The sequence below is a fragment of the Macrobrachium nipponense genome, chromosome 26 (assembly GCF_015104395.2).
Source record: "Macrobrachium nipponense isolate FS-2020 chromosome 26, ASM1510439v2, whole genome shotgun sequence".
Classification (NCBI taxonomy): Eukaryota; Metazoa; Arthropoda; class Malacostraca; order Decapoda; family Palaemonidae; genus Macrobrachium; species Macrobrachium nipponense.
In genome coordinates this window covers 12,641,587-12,657,965 of record NC_087215.1, presented here as the reverse complement: position 1 = coordinate 12,657,965, position 16,379 = coordinate 12,641,587, and the positions used below count along the sequence as shown (strand labels likewise).

At 42.5% G+C, this 16,379-nt stretch overlaps 1 protein-coding gene across 1 annotated transcript in view; it reads left to right on the top strand.

Moving 5' to 3' along the window:
• The window catches only part of LOC135199574 (trichohyalin-like), a 64,362-nt gene that overhangs the window by 39,936 nt on the left and 8,047 nt on the right, over positions 1 to 16,379 (top strand). The window contains exons 3-4 of the mRNA XM_064227731.1: positions 11,456 to 11,827; positions 14,261 to 14,382. Coding sequence (XP_064083801.1) covers positions 11,456 to 11,827; positions 14,261 to 14,382 — 494 coding nt within the window. The remainder of the gene's footprint in view (positions 1 to 11,455; positions 11,828 to 14,260; positions 14,383 to 16,379) is intronic.

The following is a 16,379-nucleotide window of genomic DNA, read 5'->3' as shown; positions in this document are numbered from 1 at the left end:
AATTACGTCGATACCATCAACCGTGGATAAAAATGCATCTCCCGGCCACGCCCCCCCCCCCTCTCTCTCTCTCTTTCTTATTCTGATAGGTGAACGAGAAAGCAAAAACGAGCGATTTCATTAATTTGCAAAATCAGATAGATCATGCGTAAGTGGGGAGCGTTCATTAAGTCGGTTAAAACAAATTTAAAAGGGCTCGTGGGTGCGTTCATTTGGTTTGTAAAGGCGAGCAGCAATTAAGTCTATCAAAGTAATAAAAGTCGTAATTGATTATTTCCTTATTTTCAAATGCCTTTTTTTTTTAATTACGATAATAAGGCACCAAATAAGCACACACACATGCGGACAAAAGAATTCACTTAACACACAAAAATTAAAAAATACCACAAAATATGGATACTATTTTCATTCACCCCTACTATAATTAGTATATTTAATGAGAGCGTCACCGTCTTCAAGAACTTCTTATAGAAGTAACACAAGAAGACCAACAGCAATCAGATCTCAACAGCTGCTGGCAGAAGTGTTGCTCGATATGCGAGGACAAACAACCCCGGCTAATATTTATATACTTACTCTGGAAGCCGGTCATAAGTACGACTGTACCATATATATATATATATAATATATATATATATATATATATATATATATATATATATATATATACCAGCGCTGGCTGGACCATACTAAAGCTATCTCATTCGTAGTAATACATAGTATATATACTCAATACGTATATATGCAAACATACACACCTAGCATATATATATATATATATATATATATATATATATATATATATATATATATATATATATGTATATATTTGACATGAATGTTAGATCCTCATGGTCTAAAGATATTATTAGACCTATACATTTCACTATTTTCTTTGCATTCTCGTAAAACAATAACTGGTATTGTTGTTGCTGGTGACACAACGCCAGAGAATCTTAAATCCTTCATTCAATTACTCAATCATGTTTCTCTAGCCAGTCTGGGTGTTTACTTTTATAAAAACTAAAAAACGTCAGGTAAATAAATACTGAAAATGATTTTGCTCTGCAAGAAAAGAACGCGATAAGTTGAGAATGGACGAATCCAGATGTTTAAATACTCATCATATAAAAGACTTTATATGATAAGCATTTGAGCGCAAACGATAACGGTTATCACCAAGTTTAAATACACCTCGACAACTTGGTTCTCTTTAAATAAATAGTCTCTCTAAAAAGAAAACGGCATTCCCATTTGTGAGATGGGTAACTCTTACATAATACTCACATTTTCCACAAAAGCTTTTAGGACATTTCCTTCTTTAATTCTTGGCCGTATGACGTATTAAGAGGTAAAATGTCATATATAGGATCAAATGGCCAAAGGATATGCCCACCCTCATAAGAAAACACCAAAGCTACATGTTTGAAATAAAGGAAAATAGTATATTTATTTACCTAGGTCTAAAGCTCAATGTCCAACAATGCAAAATAATGCGCAAAAGAAAGCAATACCAGGGTATTTATAAACGAGGACCCCACCCCCATCCTAAACCTCGTTTCATATCCCAAACTAAACAAAGCAACGCAGACACACACACACACACACACACAACTGGTTAAAGACATAAGCCGAAAGACGAAGACGGTGTGAGAGGTGGACAAAGAGGCAGGTAGAAGTGTACTGATTTTTATTACAGTCAAGGGAAATATAAATATACAGCATGCGGACGGAAATGTGGTCACCGACCCAGCGAGAGAGTAAAAGTGGGTCGGCGAGACCCGATTTGTGTTTCTTTAGAGACATAAAATACAAAATATAAAAGTACACAATATGTGGTTATAACAAGCTTTATACACTGACGGAAAGCCCGCTGAATGCTCTCTCAGGGGGAAGTAAGAACAACGCGAATGATGAATTATGTACAGAGAAAATTATGAATAAGCGTTGTCTTCAAACTACTCCCCCCCTAAGACAATAATTAGGTATGATTGTTGGCTGGACTCTTTGTACTTCGGGTAGTCACTCGCGGAAGCGAGCTGGACGGCGGAGGCGCCCTCGGGTGTCGTGATATTAGTTGTTGTGTTAGATCCCTAGGGGTTTTCCGGGGACGGGATGCCTCCCCTGAGGTGATCCTCGGGGGGGTTCGACCGTCTTTCGAGGGCGGCCGCGGCTACGGCTAGGAGGTTTGGCGATCGAAGGAGTCGCTTTTTTCCGAGGAAGATTGAGGCGCCCTGTGGAATCGCGTCTGTGAGGTCCTCGTCCATGATGAAGGCTGGTTTCAGGCGATCGATTGGACCCAGTCCTCGCGACCGTTGATGGATAAGAGATATGCCTTGTCAGTGCGTCGTAGGACGCGGAAGGGACCGCGGTAGGGTCTCGTTAGAGGCGGGCGGCGGGCGTCGTCCCTGACGAAGACGTGCTTGCACGATGATAGGGCCTTCGGGAGGAAACGTTTGGTTCTGTCGGAGAAGGTTTTGACGCAGGGCGTGAACTTCCGGCGGATTCCCGAAGACCTGGCGATGGAGACGTCAGCGTCGTCGGCATTGGTCGGGAAGAACTCGCCAGGGACTGTTAATGGCTCCCAGTATACCTTCTCCGCGGGTGATGCCTCGCCGTTTGCCCGCGGGCAGTCCTGAGACCGAGGAGGACCCACGGTAGTTGGCTCTTCCAATTTTCGTCGGTGCAGCGCGCCATCAGGGAAGCCTTGATCGAACGGTGGACTCTCTCCACCATGCCGTTAGCTGCTGGGTTGTAGGCGGTGGTGGCATGTAGCGACGTTCCCATTAGGCGGGCCAAGGCAGTCCACAACTCCGACAGGAAAACTGGTCCGCGGTCTGTCGTGATTTCGTCTGGCACTCCGAATCGACTGATCCAGCTGGCGAGGAGTGCTTCGGCACATGCTTTCGTGGTCGCCTCCGACATCGGCGTTGCCTCGGGCCATCTGGTGGAGCGATCGATTACCGTCAGGAGGTACCTGGCGCCTTCCGACGGGGGCAGGGGGCCAACGACGTCTATGTGGATGTGGCCGAATCTTCGTTTCGGCTGCGGGGCGGAAATTTCCCCACGCCTGATTCCGTTGTGCCGACTGATTTTGCGCTAGTTTGGCAAGGCACGCAGGTCCTGGCCCACTCGAGGGAGTCCTTCCGAATTCCATGCCAGACGAACTTCTCCGTCAGGAGGCGCACCGTCGTCCGGCCCGAGGGGTGCGAGAGTCCGTGTATGATGTCGAACACGGCTTTCCTTCGGGAGGCTGGGATCCAGCGGGCGCGGCGGCCCGTGCTGATGTCGCAGAGGAGCGTCATGCCTGCGGGTCCGAAAGGCACGTCTTCCCACTTGAGGGCGGTGATAGCAGTGCGGTATGCGGCAGTCTCCGTCGGCAGCCTGTTCCCGGGCGAGGTCTTCGTAGTCGACCCCGAGACGCACGGCGTTGATTTCTATCCTCGATAGGGCGTCTGCCACGGGGTTCTTCTCGCAGGCACGTACTGGATGGTGCAACCGAACTCTGCGATGGCTGCTAGGTGCCTCTGTTGTCTCGCTGACCAAGCGTCGCCCGCCTTGGTGAAGGCGTGTACCAAAGGGAGGTGGTCCATCCTGATCGTAAAGGGGGAGCCCTCGAGGAGGTAGCGGAAATGTCGCACTGCTTGGTACACTGCCAGGAGTTCGCGGTCGAACGTGCTGTACCTCGTCTCGGCGGCTGATAGTTTTTTGCTGTAGAAGGCGAGTGGCTGGGGCTCGCCCTGGACCACCATGCTCGAGGACAGCCCCGCAGGCGACGTTGCTGGCGTCGGTGGTGAGGCGTAAAGGTGCAGCAGGGTCTTGGTGGCATAATGTCGCCGCTCTGGCGAGGGCCCTCTTCGTCTCGTTGAAAGCCTTCTCTTGTTTCGGCCTCCCACGTTAGGGCCTTTGGTTTCCCCTTCAGGACCTGTTGTTAGAGGAGACATGGTGCGGGCGGCGGCGGGGATGAATCGGCGGTAGTAATTGACCATTCCGATGAACTCCTGCAGGGACTTGACCGTGGTTGGTGTTGGGAACTTCTGCACCACGCCTACCTTCGAGGCCATGGGGCGCACGCCCGTCGCGGAGATCTCGTGTCCGAGGAAGTCCACCTTCTCGGCGCCGAAGGTGCATTTGTCGAAAACGGACGACCAGCCCTGTTTTCCTGCAGGCGCTTCAGGACCGCTCGGACGTGAGTAGGTGCTCCTCCAAGGACCTGGAAAAAATCAAGATATCGTCGACGTAGCAGACGCAGAAGGGCAGGGTCCCCCAGGATGCTGTCCATCAGGCGCTGGGAACTTGGAAGGTGGCCCCTGGCATTCCTCAGGCCGAAGGTTGAGTAATGGAAAAACGAAGGAGCCAAAAGGCGTGGATGATGGCAGTCTTGGGGAACATCCTCGGGGTTGGTGCCTGGAACCTGGAAATAGGAATTTTAAAGAGGTTCCATTTTTTGTGAAGACCTTCGCCTTATGAAGGGCCCCTGTCAAATCCTGCATGTTTGGCAAGGGGTATTGGTCGGGGATTGTAGCGAGGTTGAGTCTTCTGTAGTCTCCGCAGGGCCTCCAGGTGCCGTCAGGTTTCTGTACCATGTGCAGGGGCGACGCCCAAGGGCTCGATGCTTTCTTGCAGATGCCCATTCGTTCCATCTCCGAGAACGCCTGCTTCGCCTCCTGGAGGCGGCCTGGAGGGAGTCGTCGGAACTTCGCGTGTCTGTCGTCAGGGGGGCCTGTGGTGGCTATGTGGTGGAATATCCCGTGCTTGGCGCGTCCCTGCCGCCTGACGAAGTTCCGGCTTGAAGACTTCGGGAAACTCCTGCAGGAGGTTGCCGTATTGTGGGGGGCGATGGTACAAATTGTAGGGGCGCCCGGGCCTGCTGCTAGTGGAAGGGAAAGGCATGTCCCCATGTCGAGGAGGCGTTTGCGGCCCACGTCCACCAGGAGGCCGTTCTGCGCCAGGAAGTCTGCCCCCAGTAGCGGGATCCTGACGTCCGCGATTGTGAATTCCCAGACGTAGTTTCGCCCCAAGATGGATATCTCGAGGGGCTTCGTGCCGTAGGAACGGATGGGGGTCCCGTTTGCGGCGACGAGGGAGGTTGTTTTGTCGGGGCTCGCGCTACGGTCTTTTCCTGACGGCGGAATATCGAGTGCATTGCCCCCGTATCCACCAACATCCTCCGGCCGGAGATCGCGTCGCGGACGTAGAACCCTACGGTGTGTAGTTCCGACGCGGCCGTTGCCACGGGCGGCCTTGGTTTTGTTTGTTTGCCGTCGTCGTTTTTTGACTGTTGGAAGGTGCAAGGGCTTTCGCACCTCCTGGCGAATCTCCCGAACCTCCGGTGGAAGCGGCACCAGGAGTTTTCACAACCTCGCTGCGTGTGGGAGGACTTCCCTTGGGATACGGCGCCCGATCTCTTGCGTTGGGTCGTCGTCGTCTTCTTCCTTCTCTGCGGCCAGGCACACGGAGGATCGGGGGGGGGGGCGGCGAGCTTCGCGGCATTGTTTGACAACGTCAGCTTCTTTGCCTTCTCTAGTAGTTCGTCGTCCTCTAGGGTGTACGCGTCGGTCAGCTGCTTTCGGACGTCCGGCTCGAGTTGCCGCAGGAATATTTCGCGGCTCAGGCTGATCTCTACCTTTTTTCCGTCGGGGCCTATTTCGGGCAGACGGACGAGGCCCATCACAGTGTCCCAGGCATCTTGGGTGTCGGCGCCGCGCATGGGGTTCGCGACTAGGTCGAGGGCGCGGGCGGACCCCTTTCAGCGATAGGCACGGAATAGGCTGTCAAGAGCCTTTCTTTTATCTCGTCGAGCGTGACAAGTCCGATTCGTGCTCGACCGGTCAGCCAGTTAGATATTCGGCGAGCACCTCTGTCGGGAGAGCCGCTGCGACGAGGTCAGCCTGCAGCACTTGTTTGTGAGCCCCGCGATCCGGAATTGCCCTTCGGCTCGGAAGAACCAGGAAGACGGGTCAGCCGTTGTGAAGGGGGGCAATTTGACAGCTTGAGCGGCCGCTGTGTCAGAGTCCGTCGCTGGGGCGGGGGAGGCCCGGGTTTCCCGCGAGGTTTCCCGCGAGGTACTGTTTGCGCCCATTGTCCTCTCTCACAAAAACGGTCGACAGAGTCGTGAATGGCGGGCCAAACCGTTTGAGGAAACGCCTGAACACACCTTGGGCAGGTATGCCGTATTTAGTCCGTTAGAGGCGTTGGTTATTTCCACGGTAGGAGCTTTCAGAGATCTATACTGAGGCGCCGTATGAGTCCGTTAAAGAATCTCTGAAGGTGAGCGGCGGTAGTGAGTCCCTTAATGGCTGAGCCAAAACCGCTTGGGTCACCGTCACTCCGGGGTCACCAGTTGTGAGAGGTGGAACAAAGAGGCAGGTAGAAGTGTACTGATTTTTATTACAGTCAAGGAAATATAAATATACAGCATGCGGACGGAAATGTGGTCACCGACCCGCGAGAGAGTAAAGTGGGTCGGCGAGACCCGATTTGTGTTTCTTTAGAGACATAAAATACAAAATATAAAAGTACACAATATGTGGTTATACAAGCTTTATACACTGACGGAAAGCCCGCTGAATGCTCCTCTCAGGGGGAAGTAAGAACAACGCGAATGATGAATTATGTACAGAGAAAATTATGAATAAGCGTTGTCCTTACAACGGCATCTGATCGACAAACTTCCAGTGGATTCATTGATCCAAATCTCTCTCAGGCAGTTTATTAGTATTACAGCTTCCCAAACAATAACTAAACCCGAAGATAGATAAACCACCCCCCCCCCCCCCCACCCCCCTCGTAACAATGGCAAAGTGTGAATTGTGAAGTTATAATTGTCCAATTAATCCGGATTAAAACAAAAATTCCCTGTCCGGAATTCACGGCGCTTTCAAAACCGCTCCTGGAACTCACTTCCTCACAATGACGCCAATCAATGTGCAACTGAATTAACGGTTATTTTGGCATTTCGGAATTTTACCAAAATTAAATATGAACTTTGCATCAACACTTGTTTTGTTTTTTGGTTTTTTAAAAAAAGCTAACGAGGGATGAGAAGCTGAACCGAATATATATAATATAAGTATATATATAATTATATATATATATATATATATATATATATATATATATATATATATATCTATATATATATATATATATATATATATATAAGCTAAATAAATAAATATATAAAAATCGATACGGGTTCAATGTAATTTTGTGTATTTATACTTCCTTTATTAAGTAAATAAATGCCAGCATTTGAAGATGAATTTCGAAAAATATTAACAAATACTTTACGTCGGTTCCACATACACACGAACACACACACACACACACACACACACACGACACACATATATATATATATATATATATATATATTATATATATATATATATATATATATATATATATACATATATATATATATATATATATATATATATATATATATATATATATATATATATATATATATTCCTTTCATCTTCCATTTCTAGACAAGGAGAATCCCGTCAATATAAAAGTAGCTTTATTTAATTTCCATAATAGAAATCTCACATTGAGCGACTCCATCATTAGAAATTAATTTTCTTAAAATACTCTCTCTCTCTCTCTCTCTCTCTCTCTCTCTCTCCTCTCTCTCTCTCTCTCTCTCTCATCCACACTACTAGACGTTTTAATAACTAACAAGCAGGAAAAGTGTTATTAACATGGAGGTAAACCCAAGTATTGTAGCTGATCATGAACATTTCATTTATCATAGATATTAAGAAGCCAAAACGTAAACCAGTCACGGTAACCTCTAGGTGTTTAAAATATTATTCTGCCAGATTTATTGTGCAATACATTGCTAGACCAAAAACTAATTCTAGATACAATCATGCATACTGATGACACAGATATTCAAACAGGAATTTTCAATGAAGTTTATAATAGTGCTTTAGATAAATGTGCCCCAATAACCACGAGGGAAATAAGGAGACCCAGTGCGCCTTGGATAGACGATGATCTCAAAAACAGAATGATTGAAAGGGACAAAATGCAAGAAAGGCTTAAACAAAATAGACAGGATGAAAATCTAAACAATGAGTATAAGGAAATGAAAAAACTCACCAATTCTAAGATGCGTACTGCCAAAGCTTATTATAACAAAGACAAGATCAAGAAAAGTAAATCTCGTAAAGAAACATGGAAAAATTATGAATAATATTGTATCTACTAAATCAAATAAAAAGATTGAATACGACAACCCAAAAGCTAGAGCAGATCAATTTAACCAATACTTTGCTAATGTAGGAAAAACAATAACTTATGGTAAAACGCAGGAAATGCTACAAAAGTACGAAAATGAAGATGATAGAACACTCAAACTAATATTGGTAATAATATAAGATTGTTTAGACCTCAACCAGTTACAGTAGAAACAATAATATAACAGTTAAGAGCTTGAATAATAGTAATGCTTACGGGACGGATGGTATTCCTACCAGCTTTCTAAAAGATTCCCTTATAGTTATTGCATATTATCTCACAGTTATTATAAATCATCGATTGTAACTGGGAAATACCCTTCTATTTGGAAAAAACAACCCCTCGTAAACCCTCTTCACAAGGAAGGAGACAAGGACGACCTGGTACATTACAGACCTGTTTCTGTCCTTCCGGTGTTATCGAAGGTAATGGAAAAGATTGTGTGTAATCAGTTAATGGAACATCTAGAAAAAAATAATTTGATTTCTAACACTCAACATGGATTCCGTAAAGGTTTATCAACAGAAACAGCTTTGATGAAATTAACAGATGAAATTTATAAAAATATTGATAGAAAAAAAGTTTCCATATTAATTTATGCGACCTATCAAAGGCATTCGATAGTGTTAACCATGATGAAATGTGTAAATCTCTAAGGAACATCACATTGATACTTTTTGGTTTCGAGATTACGTGGGAGATAGGAGTCAGGTAGTTAGATTAGGAGACGTAAATTCTTGTATTGAAAAGGTTGAATTTGGGGTCCCACAGGGATCTGTCCTAGGCCCAATTCTTTTTTTAATCTACGTTAATGATATGATTAAATACATAGAAAAACTGCCTGCTAATTCAATATGCTGATGACACCCAAGTTCTTTTGGCTGATCCAATTAGAAAATCTAGATGCCTTGATTAAAAAGGACTGAACTAATATTGCTCAAAATTAAGAAATATTTTCTAAGGAAAGGGCTATTATTAAATGCCACCAAAACGCAGTGGCATGTTGTGGGTAGCTCACAGTATATTAGCAAAATCCAGATGACATTGTAATAAAATGCGATGGGGATAAAGTAAAGATAAGTCAACATGTGAAAAATCTAGGTCTACACATGGACATGGTATGACATTCAGTACTCACATTGACGAGCTGAGTAGAAAAGTCAGTGGCATTCTAATGTATCTAAGTAGAGTAAAAGATTACTTTGATGATACTACTCGAGCCTTGATTGTGGAAAGCCTGGTCCTGAGTGTAATAAACTACTGTATTAAGATATGGGGAGTAACAAATGATATGCACATGGAAAAAGAAAAAGCTCAAAAAATCCAAAACTTTGCTGGTAGAGTAGCCGTTATTGGGGTGAAAAAAAGAAAAAACACGATCACATCACCCCAACCCTCCAGCAATTAAAGTGGATAAAATTAAAAGAAAAGTGTATGTACGATGTTTGTATTTTTGTTTTAAAAGTTTGAGAAAAGAATATCCCAACTGGCTATACACATTTCCTACAGTTGGTAATTGTAGGAATGCATTAACAAGACAGAATGAAAATCTATATGTAGACAGCTATCGAACAGATTTGGTTCACGCTCGATGGCAATAAGGGGCCCAGCTTGCTGGAATAAACTACCTCTGGAATTAAGAAAATGTATAGATGTTAGTTCTGAGTTATTCAAAAGGAAACTTAAGCAATACTTCTTAAATTTTACTTGAATGTATATATACCTAAAATTTTACAATCCAACCAATTATTGTGAATTTTATGTAAATAATTTATATTGTAATGTAGCAGAATAACCATTTTATAATGGAATAAAGGTTTTTGACTTTGACTTTGACTTTGACTTTGACTTTGACTCTCTCTCTCTCTCTCTCTCACTCTCTCCCTCACTGCTTGTATGTTTTTGTATAACTGTCCTACGCTTTCTGTGTATCTACACACAGGAAGACTTCTACAGTATATGCAAAATAAATAGCAGAGCGTATCCACAGTAATTCTTAAGATATACTGTAAACTTGACATCTTACGTATACGCCTTTGAGATGAAAAAGGAAGAATTCTCTCTCTCTCTCTCTCTCTCTCTCATCTGAAATGCTCTTGAAATATAAAAAAAAGGAACCCAGAGCTGCGAAACCAGCCTGGGGCTATGGCGCCCACCATCTGCCTAATGGAATAGAGTGCTTGAATACCTTTTCCATACATTTTCTATTCCCGAAAGAGCAAAAGCCTCCGGGAGAGAGAGAGAGAGACAGAGAGAGAAGTGCCAACAGCCGATGAAAGGGAAGGAAGATATACAATACAATCACATGAAAGTAGAGGATAGGCTTCGTTTGGGGGACTGGGGGTGTGGGGCAGGGTGTTAGAGCTGGTCAGGTGTTTGGAAGATACTGAGGTGAAAGAAAATGTTACACATTCATACAAAAAGAACAATATATATAGATATATGTACAGTATATACATAAATACATACATATTTATATGTATGTACGTATGTACAATACGCATGAAAAGTGATTTTTTTTTTTTTTTTTTTTTTTTTTTTTTGTAAGCTCAAAGGCACCTGTCTCCGTTGAATATTTCCGGATTATTCGTCTGATCAACAGCTATACAACATACAACACAGGATCTGATTACGATTTGATTTTCTGAAATGCCTTAAAGTATGTAATACTTAAAAAGAAAAATCACACTTATTCTTCATTCAATATCTCAGGTCGCTTAAAATTGACTAAAACATTCCCTTGGTTTGTGACTACTTTTCCCTAATTCTGTAACCGATGTGATCATAATTATCAAAGATCAAGAAAGATGTCCCCAAAAACGTGTATATATAATGCAAATCACCCTATCCGTCTACTAGCCTCTTTTTAACCTCATACCAGACGGACGCATGAGTCAAAAATTCAATTAACAAGGCAAAGGGCCTTGTCTGGAAAATATCATCCTTACAGTGCGAATTATTTTGAGTGGAATTTCATGTCAGCAGGAATCGTTTGAGTGAGGCCGTTTCAGACGAGGTCATTTCGGCTCAAAGCGTCAGTTCAGATAGGTCAACAATTATCTCGCGGCTCCCCCAGAGATAATACGAGAGGCAATACTCTCTTACGGGGTGGAAGCAACGATAAAGTATTTTTCGCTTCCTGTAAAATAAATATCTTCTTTTTTGGGAAAATAACGAATGTAATACCTCCTGTGACCGTTCACAGACTCCTTCACAGCCATAATTTTAACTCGACCAAATCATCGACAGTCGTTCCGAATTGCCTGCGTCGTCGGTGAACGAAGAGGAAAAGAGGAAAGAAACAAACAGGAAAGATGCAAGAGGAAAGCGGAAAGAGGCAAGAGGAAAGCGGAAAGAGGCAAGAGGAAAGAGGAAAAAGAAACGAGGCAATATGAAAGAAGCGAGAGGATAGAGGAAAGGCAAAGAGGAAAGAAGCAGGAGGATATAAGCAAAGAAGCAAGAGGAAAGAAGCAAAGAAGCAAGAGGAAAGAGGAAAAAGGAAAGAGGCAAGATGAAATAAGCAAGAGGAAAGAGGAAAAAAGCAATAAAGCAAGAGGAAAGAGGCACGAGGAAACAAGCAAGTGCAAAAAAGAAAGAGGCACAAGGAAAGAAGCAAGGTTCGTTCTGTAACGTCATTCATGGCAAGTATTCCCGAGAGGTCTGTCGTCTCCTCAGATCAGGTGGAATATGTTCCTGAAGTCATTTCAGAGGAATAGGAGTCCCGCTTTGAGCAACAAAGATCGCTGACCTCGAAGAGAGTTCGATGGCTTCGGAGCGAGGTCACTCGTCTCATAAACTGCTCTACAAATAATTGAAGGGATATTCCTTAGTATCTACCTCATGGAGCACATTTTGTGTTCAAAGTTTTTCTGATTTTATACTTTCAGGAAAAAAAAAGAAAAAAAACCTTGCCATGTCCTTGTGAGATATCAACATTTTTTTCGCTACCAAATATGAAGTTACAGAATTATACAAATTCTGTAAACTTCTTCCGCCTATGAAGTGCAAAACCGTATTGGATATAGCACTGTTCTCGATGACATTTAAAAGCCAAAAGTATTCCTTTAAAAACATGGCACTGATCTTATTTTATTTATTTATTTATTTATTTATTATTATTTTTTTTTTTTTTTTTGCAATCCCGTTTCTCTTTCAACCGAATTCATGAGCTTATTCGAACACAGCTGATTTTCATCCCCGAAGAGATTGGGAAGATTTTGAGAGGATTGGATAAGGAGGATTGAATATGAGCTTATATACGTAATGGAGAGAGAGAGAGAGAGAGAGAGAGAGAGAGGGCCGTAATATCCGCGTTAAGATTTCTGCCGTTGCCTTTGAGACAGCAAGACGCATAAATGCCCAGCCAGCGAAATATCGCCGGGCTTTTAAAGTTCTAATGACGTCGTTAAATGGCAGGGCCTGCGCTCGCATCCCATTTAAACGAAGCAGAGTCACGGTTTCCGCGACCGACCCCGCACTTGCACAAAGCGAAAAGAAAGATTGTCAAGTTAACAGCACCCGTCAGGGAGGAGAGTCATCAGTGCACCTCACGTGGTGCACTGTAGGCATTACTCGAGGGTCATTGCAGCGTTCCTTCGGCCCCTTGATGCATCCACTATTAGCCTTATACTTTACCTTCATTACTCCCTCGCCTTATTTAATATTGCTGTTCAACTCCGCTAACTGTTACTTCTTAGTGTAACTGTGGGGTTTTCTCCTATTTACACCTTTAGATCCCCTTACTTTATTTCCTCTTTCCTGGACATCTCTATCTTGCTGTCCAACTCCTCCAACTCCCTTTTTTCACTGCCTTAGGCGCTGATTGGCCGAGAGTGCTCCAGTGCTTTTCTTGACAGACTAATATTTCATCAAAGCAATCAATCAACCACACTAACGGCAAATATACTAAGCAGGACATACGTGGAAAATAAATATACATTCCTCCCAAAGACAATAATTAATATTCACTCAGTTCATAAACAGAAGCTTAGAGTCTGACCCTTAATTGTCATCACTCATTCAAATCTCATTACCTTCATTCAAGCCCTCATTCATTGCTAATGGTTTCCCATTCAGCGATTCAGAATTCTCTCCGACTCTTAATATTTTCCCATAATCTTATTAAGTCTTTATGCCAGTATCAAAATAGCAGGAATGATATTTTACTTAAAAAAAAGATACTTTACTTTTTTATACAGTTATTAAAAACAAGTTTATGTGGGAGGAATCGTTATACAGTATTATATAATACAGCACATCTGATTTCTTTATAATTACTATCATTACAAACCACTGCAGTAATTTTAAAAAATGTTTAAGTATACTTTTGCTGTAATGAAAGAACTGTCTCGACAAACAGATTACGCTCTGTAATTTTCCTTCAAAATTGAATGCTTCTGGTTTTTACAGCATAAACAGGAATTCGTTTACTAATAATAACATAATAATAATAATAATAATAATAATAATAATAATAATAATAAAATAATAATAATAATAAAAATAATAATAATAATATAATAATAAGCTGCAATCTTAGTTGAAAGGTAAAGACTGGGAGACCTTTCATGAACCCTAAAAGGGAACAGAAGCAGCTAAGGACAGAAAAGATAATTGAGAAACAATTAATAAATCGTGAGCCTTAAGTAAGATGACAATGATTACGATGAAGAAAGAAGTAAAATAAGTAAGACAAAACAAATGAGCTACGAACAAGACAAAAACGCCAGTCTGCTACAAAAAAAAAAAAAAAAAAAAGAAAGCTGACTTTCAGGAAATCAACCACATGCGAATAATTATGGAATAAAAAATTAATGTCTCAAGCATAAATTAACCTCCTTGCACTAAGGTAACCATACCTACTCCGGTCCTCCCCCCCTTTCCCCCCCCTTCCCCCCCCACCCCACCCACTCCCCCTCTCCATAACTTTTCCTTTCATTTTGCTTTCACTCAATTTCTCTTCCTTACCTTGCTTTCAATTCCCACTTTCATCTTTCCCCTGCCATGCCAGGGCCGAAGGAAAACGTGGGGAATGGTTCCTCCTCCTCCTCCAACTTCTCCTCCTCCTTCTCCTCCTCCTACTCCTCCTCCTCCCCCAGATGGCACCGCCCACTATCCCAGGAACTGTTGATGGCAAGACGGTCATGATACCATCTGTCCCATTTAGCGATAAGCCGTCCGGAATGAAAAGAGGATACAAGTAGATGACATATCTATTAATGGAGTTTGCTTGCGAGAGAGAGAGAGAGAGAGAGAGAGAGAGAGAGAGAGAGGTTATTTATATCCCAGGCTTTTAATTTCCGCGGAAGGTTCTCAAGTTCAATATGCGTTAAAAGTTATTCTTACCAGTATCCTCAATATACAGGAGATTCCTTGGCAATAAAGAACTGAACCAATTGAAATGATCCTGAAAATAAAAAAACAAAGATCGGCATAAAACCCTGAAGAAAAGTTGATATAAAACTTCGAAATGTCTGTCTGGCATAAAGATAAAACGCGACTGACATCAACTGCCCGTCTTGTGCACAGTTTACTTGTTTTAATATTGGCTCAGAGACGTCGTCAGAGAACTAGTTTTTACTTTTCTTACTCGCTAAGAGGCAGTCAGAATTGTTTGTTTGTTTGTATGGTGTTTTTACGTTGCATGGAACCAATGGTTATTCAGCAACGGGACCAACGGCTTTACGTGACTTCTGAACTACGTCAAGAGTGAATTTCTATCACCAGAAATACACATCTCTCACCCCTCAATGGAATGACCGAGAGTCGAACTCGCGGCTACTGAGGTGGCAGGTCAGCACCATACCGACCACGCCACTGAGGCGCTTGGCAGTCAAGATGGGTATTTCTGAGGAGACCAGCCTTCCTTGATTGGCATTCTTTTTAGAAGGTGCGCCCGACTCTTCCTGGAGTATTAGCGTTATGGAAAAACCATAATAGTTGCGATTGCATGAGGGAGCATCAAGCGTTATATCGAAAGCAATGAACTTCGCCCATTCAGTCATGCTTGTTCAGTATTTCTTAAGAGTGGATTGGGTACTTCAAACTCGTTTCTTTTACTCCAAAGTTGAAGGTAGGATTCTTGCTCACCCTCCAAACTCTCTCTCTCTCTCTCTCTCTCTCTCTCTCTCTCTCTCTCTCTCTTATACATGCAATCTTTAGCAAAAGCATACAGGACATGATATTCATAACTTTATTTCGATGGTTATTTGATGCAAAAATAATAGTTATATTGACAGCATTACTAAACCCCTGACGTTTCTCTCCAGTGCAATATTTAATTAAGCCTCTATTTATTTATTTATTTTTTTGCCTCTGTCCAGATGATTGTCAGCCTATGCATACTTACAGATCTATAAGTTCCTATTTTTTTCCCCAACTTTTTCCAGTTTGACCAATATCAAAGTTATCACAGGACTTATGGAATTTAATAAATCTTTGTCAGTTTTGTAAAAGTGCAGCTTTATTGTTTCATTTTTTCAAGCTGCATTAATCTCAAAATTGTTTACCAGACGGGGGATATCTTTGAATTCTTATCATAATATGGTAGTACACGCAAGATTTTTGTGCTATAAGTTTCTTTTCTGTTATGCTAAGAAATCTTTATTTTGCTTTTATCACTAATCACTTTTATTCCATCAACGTATCCTCTTAAAATCATGAATGTGAAATCTGATTTCTTAACTTTATTGTTATGGCCTTTTATACGCATATTGACTCGTAAAGGCTGTGAATTCATTACGTGTAAACAATCCTGCAGTTTTCCAGCAATTATCATCCTGGAATGAGGCAAATGGAATCACACCCTTCATCATTCTGGTTGTGATCCACCACAGTCAGTTAACTACCATGTACAGTTTCCAAAATTATTTAGAGTAATTAAGTGCTATCTGCCTTTCCGGTGTTTTCAGTTCTTATAAAAATTCTATCTGAGTTTTACATAAACACACTTTTAAGGTACACAATGAAACTAATATTAATTGTAGAATGGGGCATCCTTACAATTCCACTACAGAATTCCCTACAGGCATTAATTAGAGCAACTTCATCCCCTACAACTGAACTACAGTATCCCCATACCTGTGGTAGTACCATCACAGAATCATCTACCCAATCCATCCAAGTCTCGA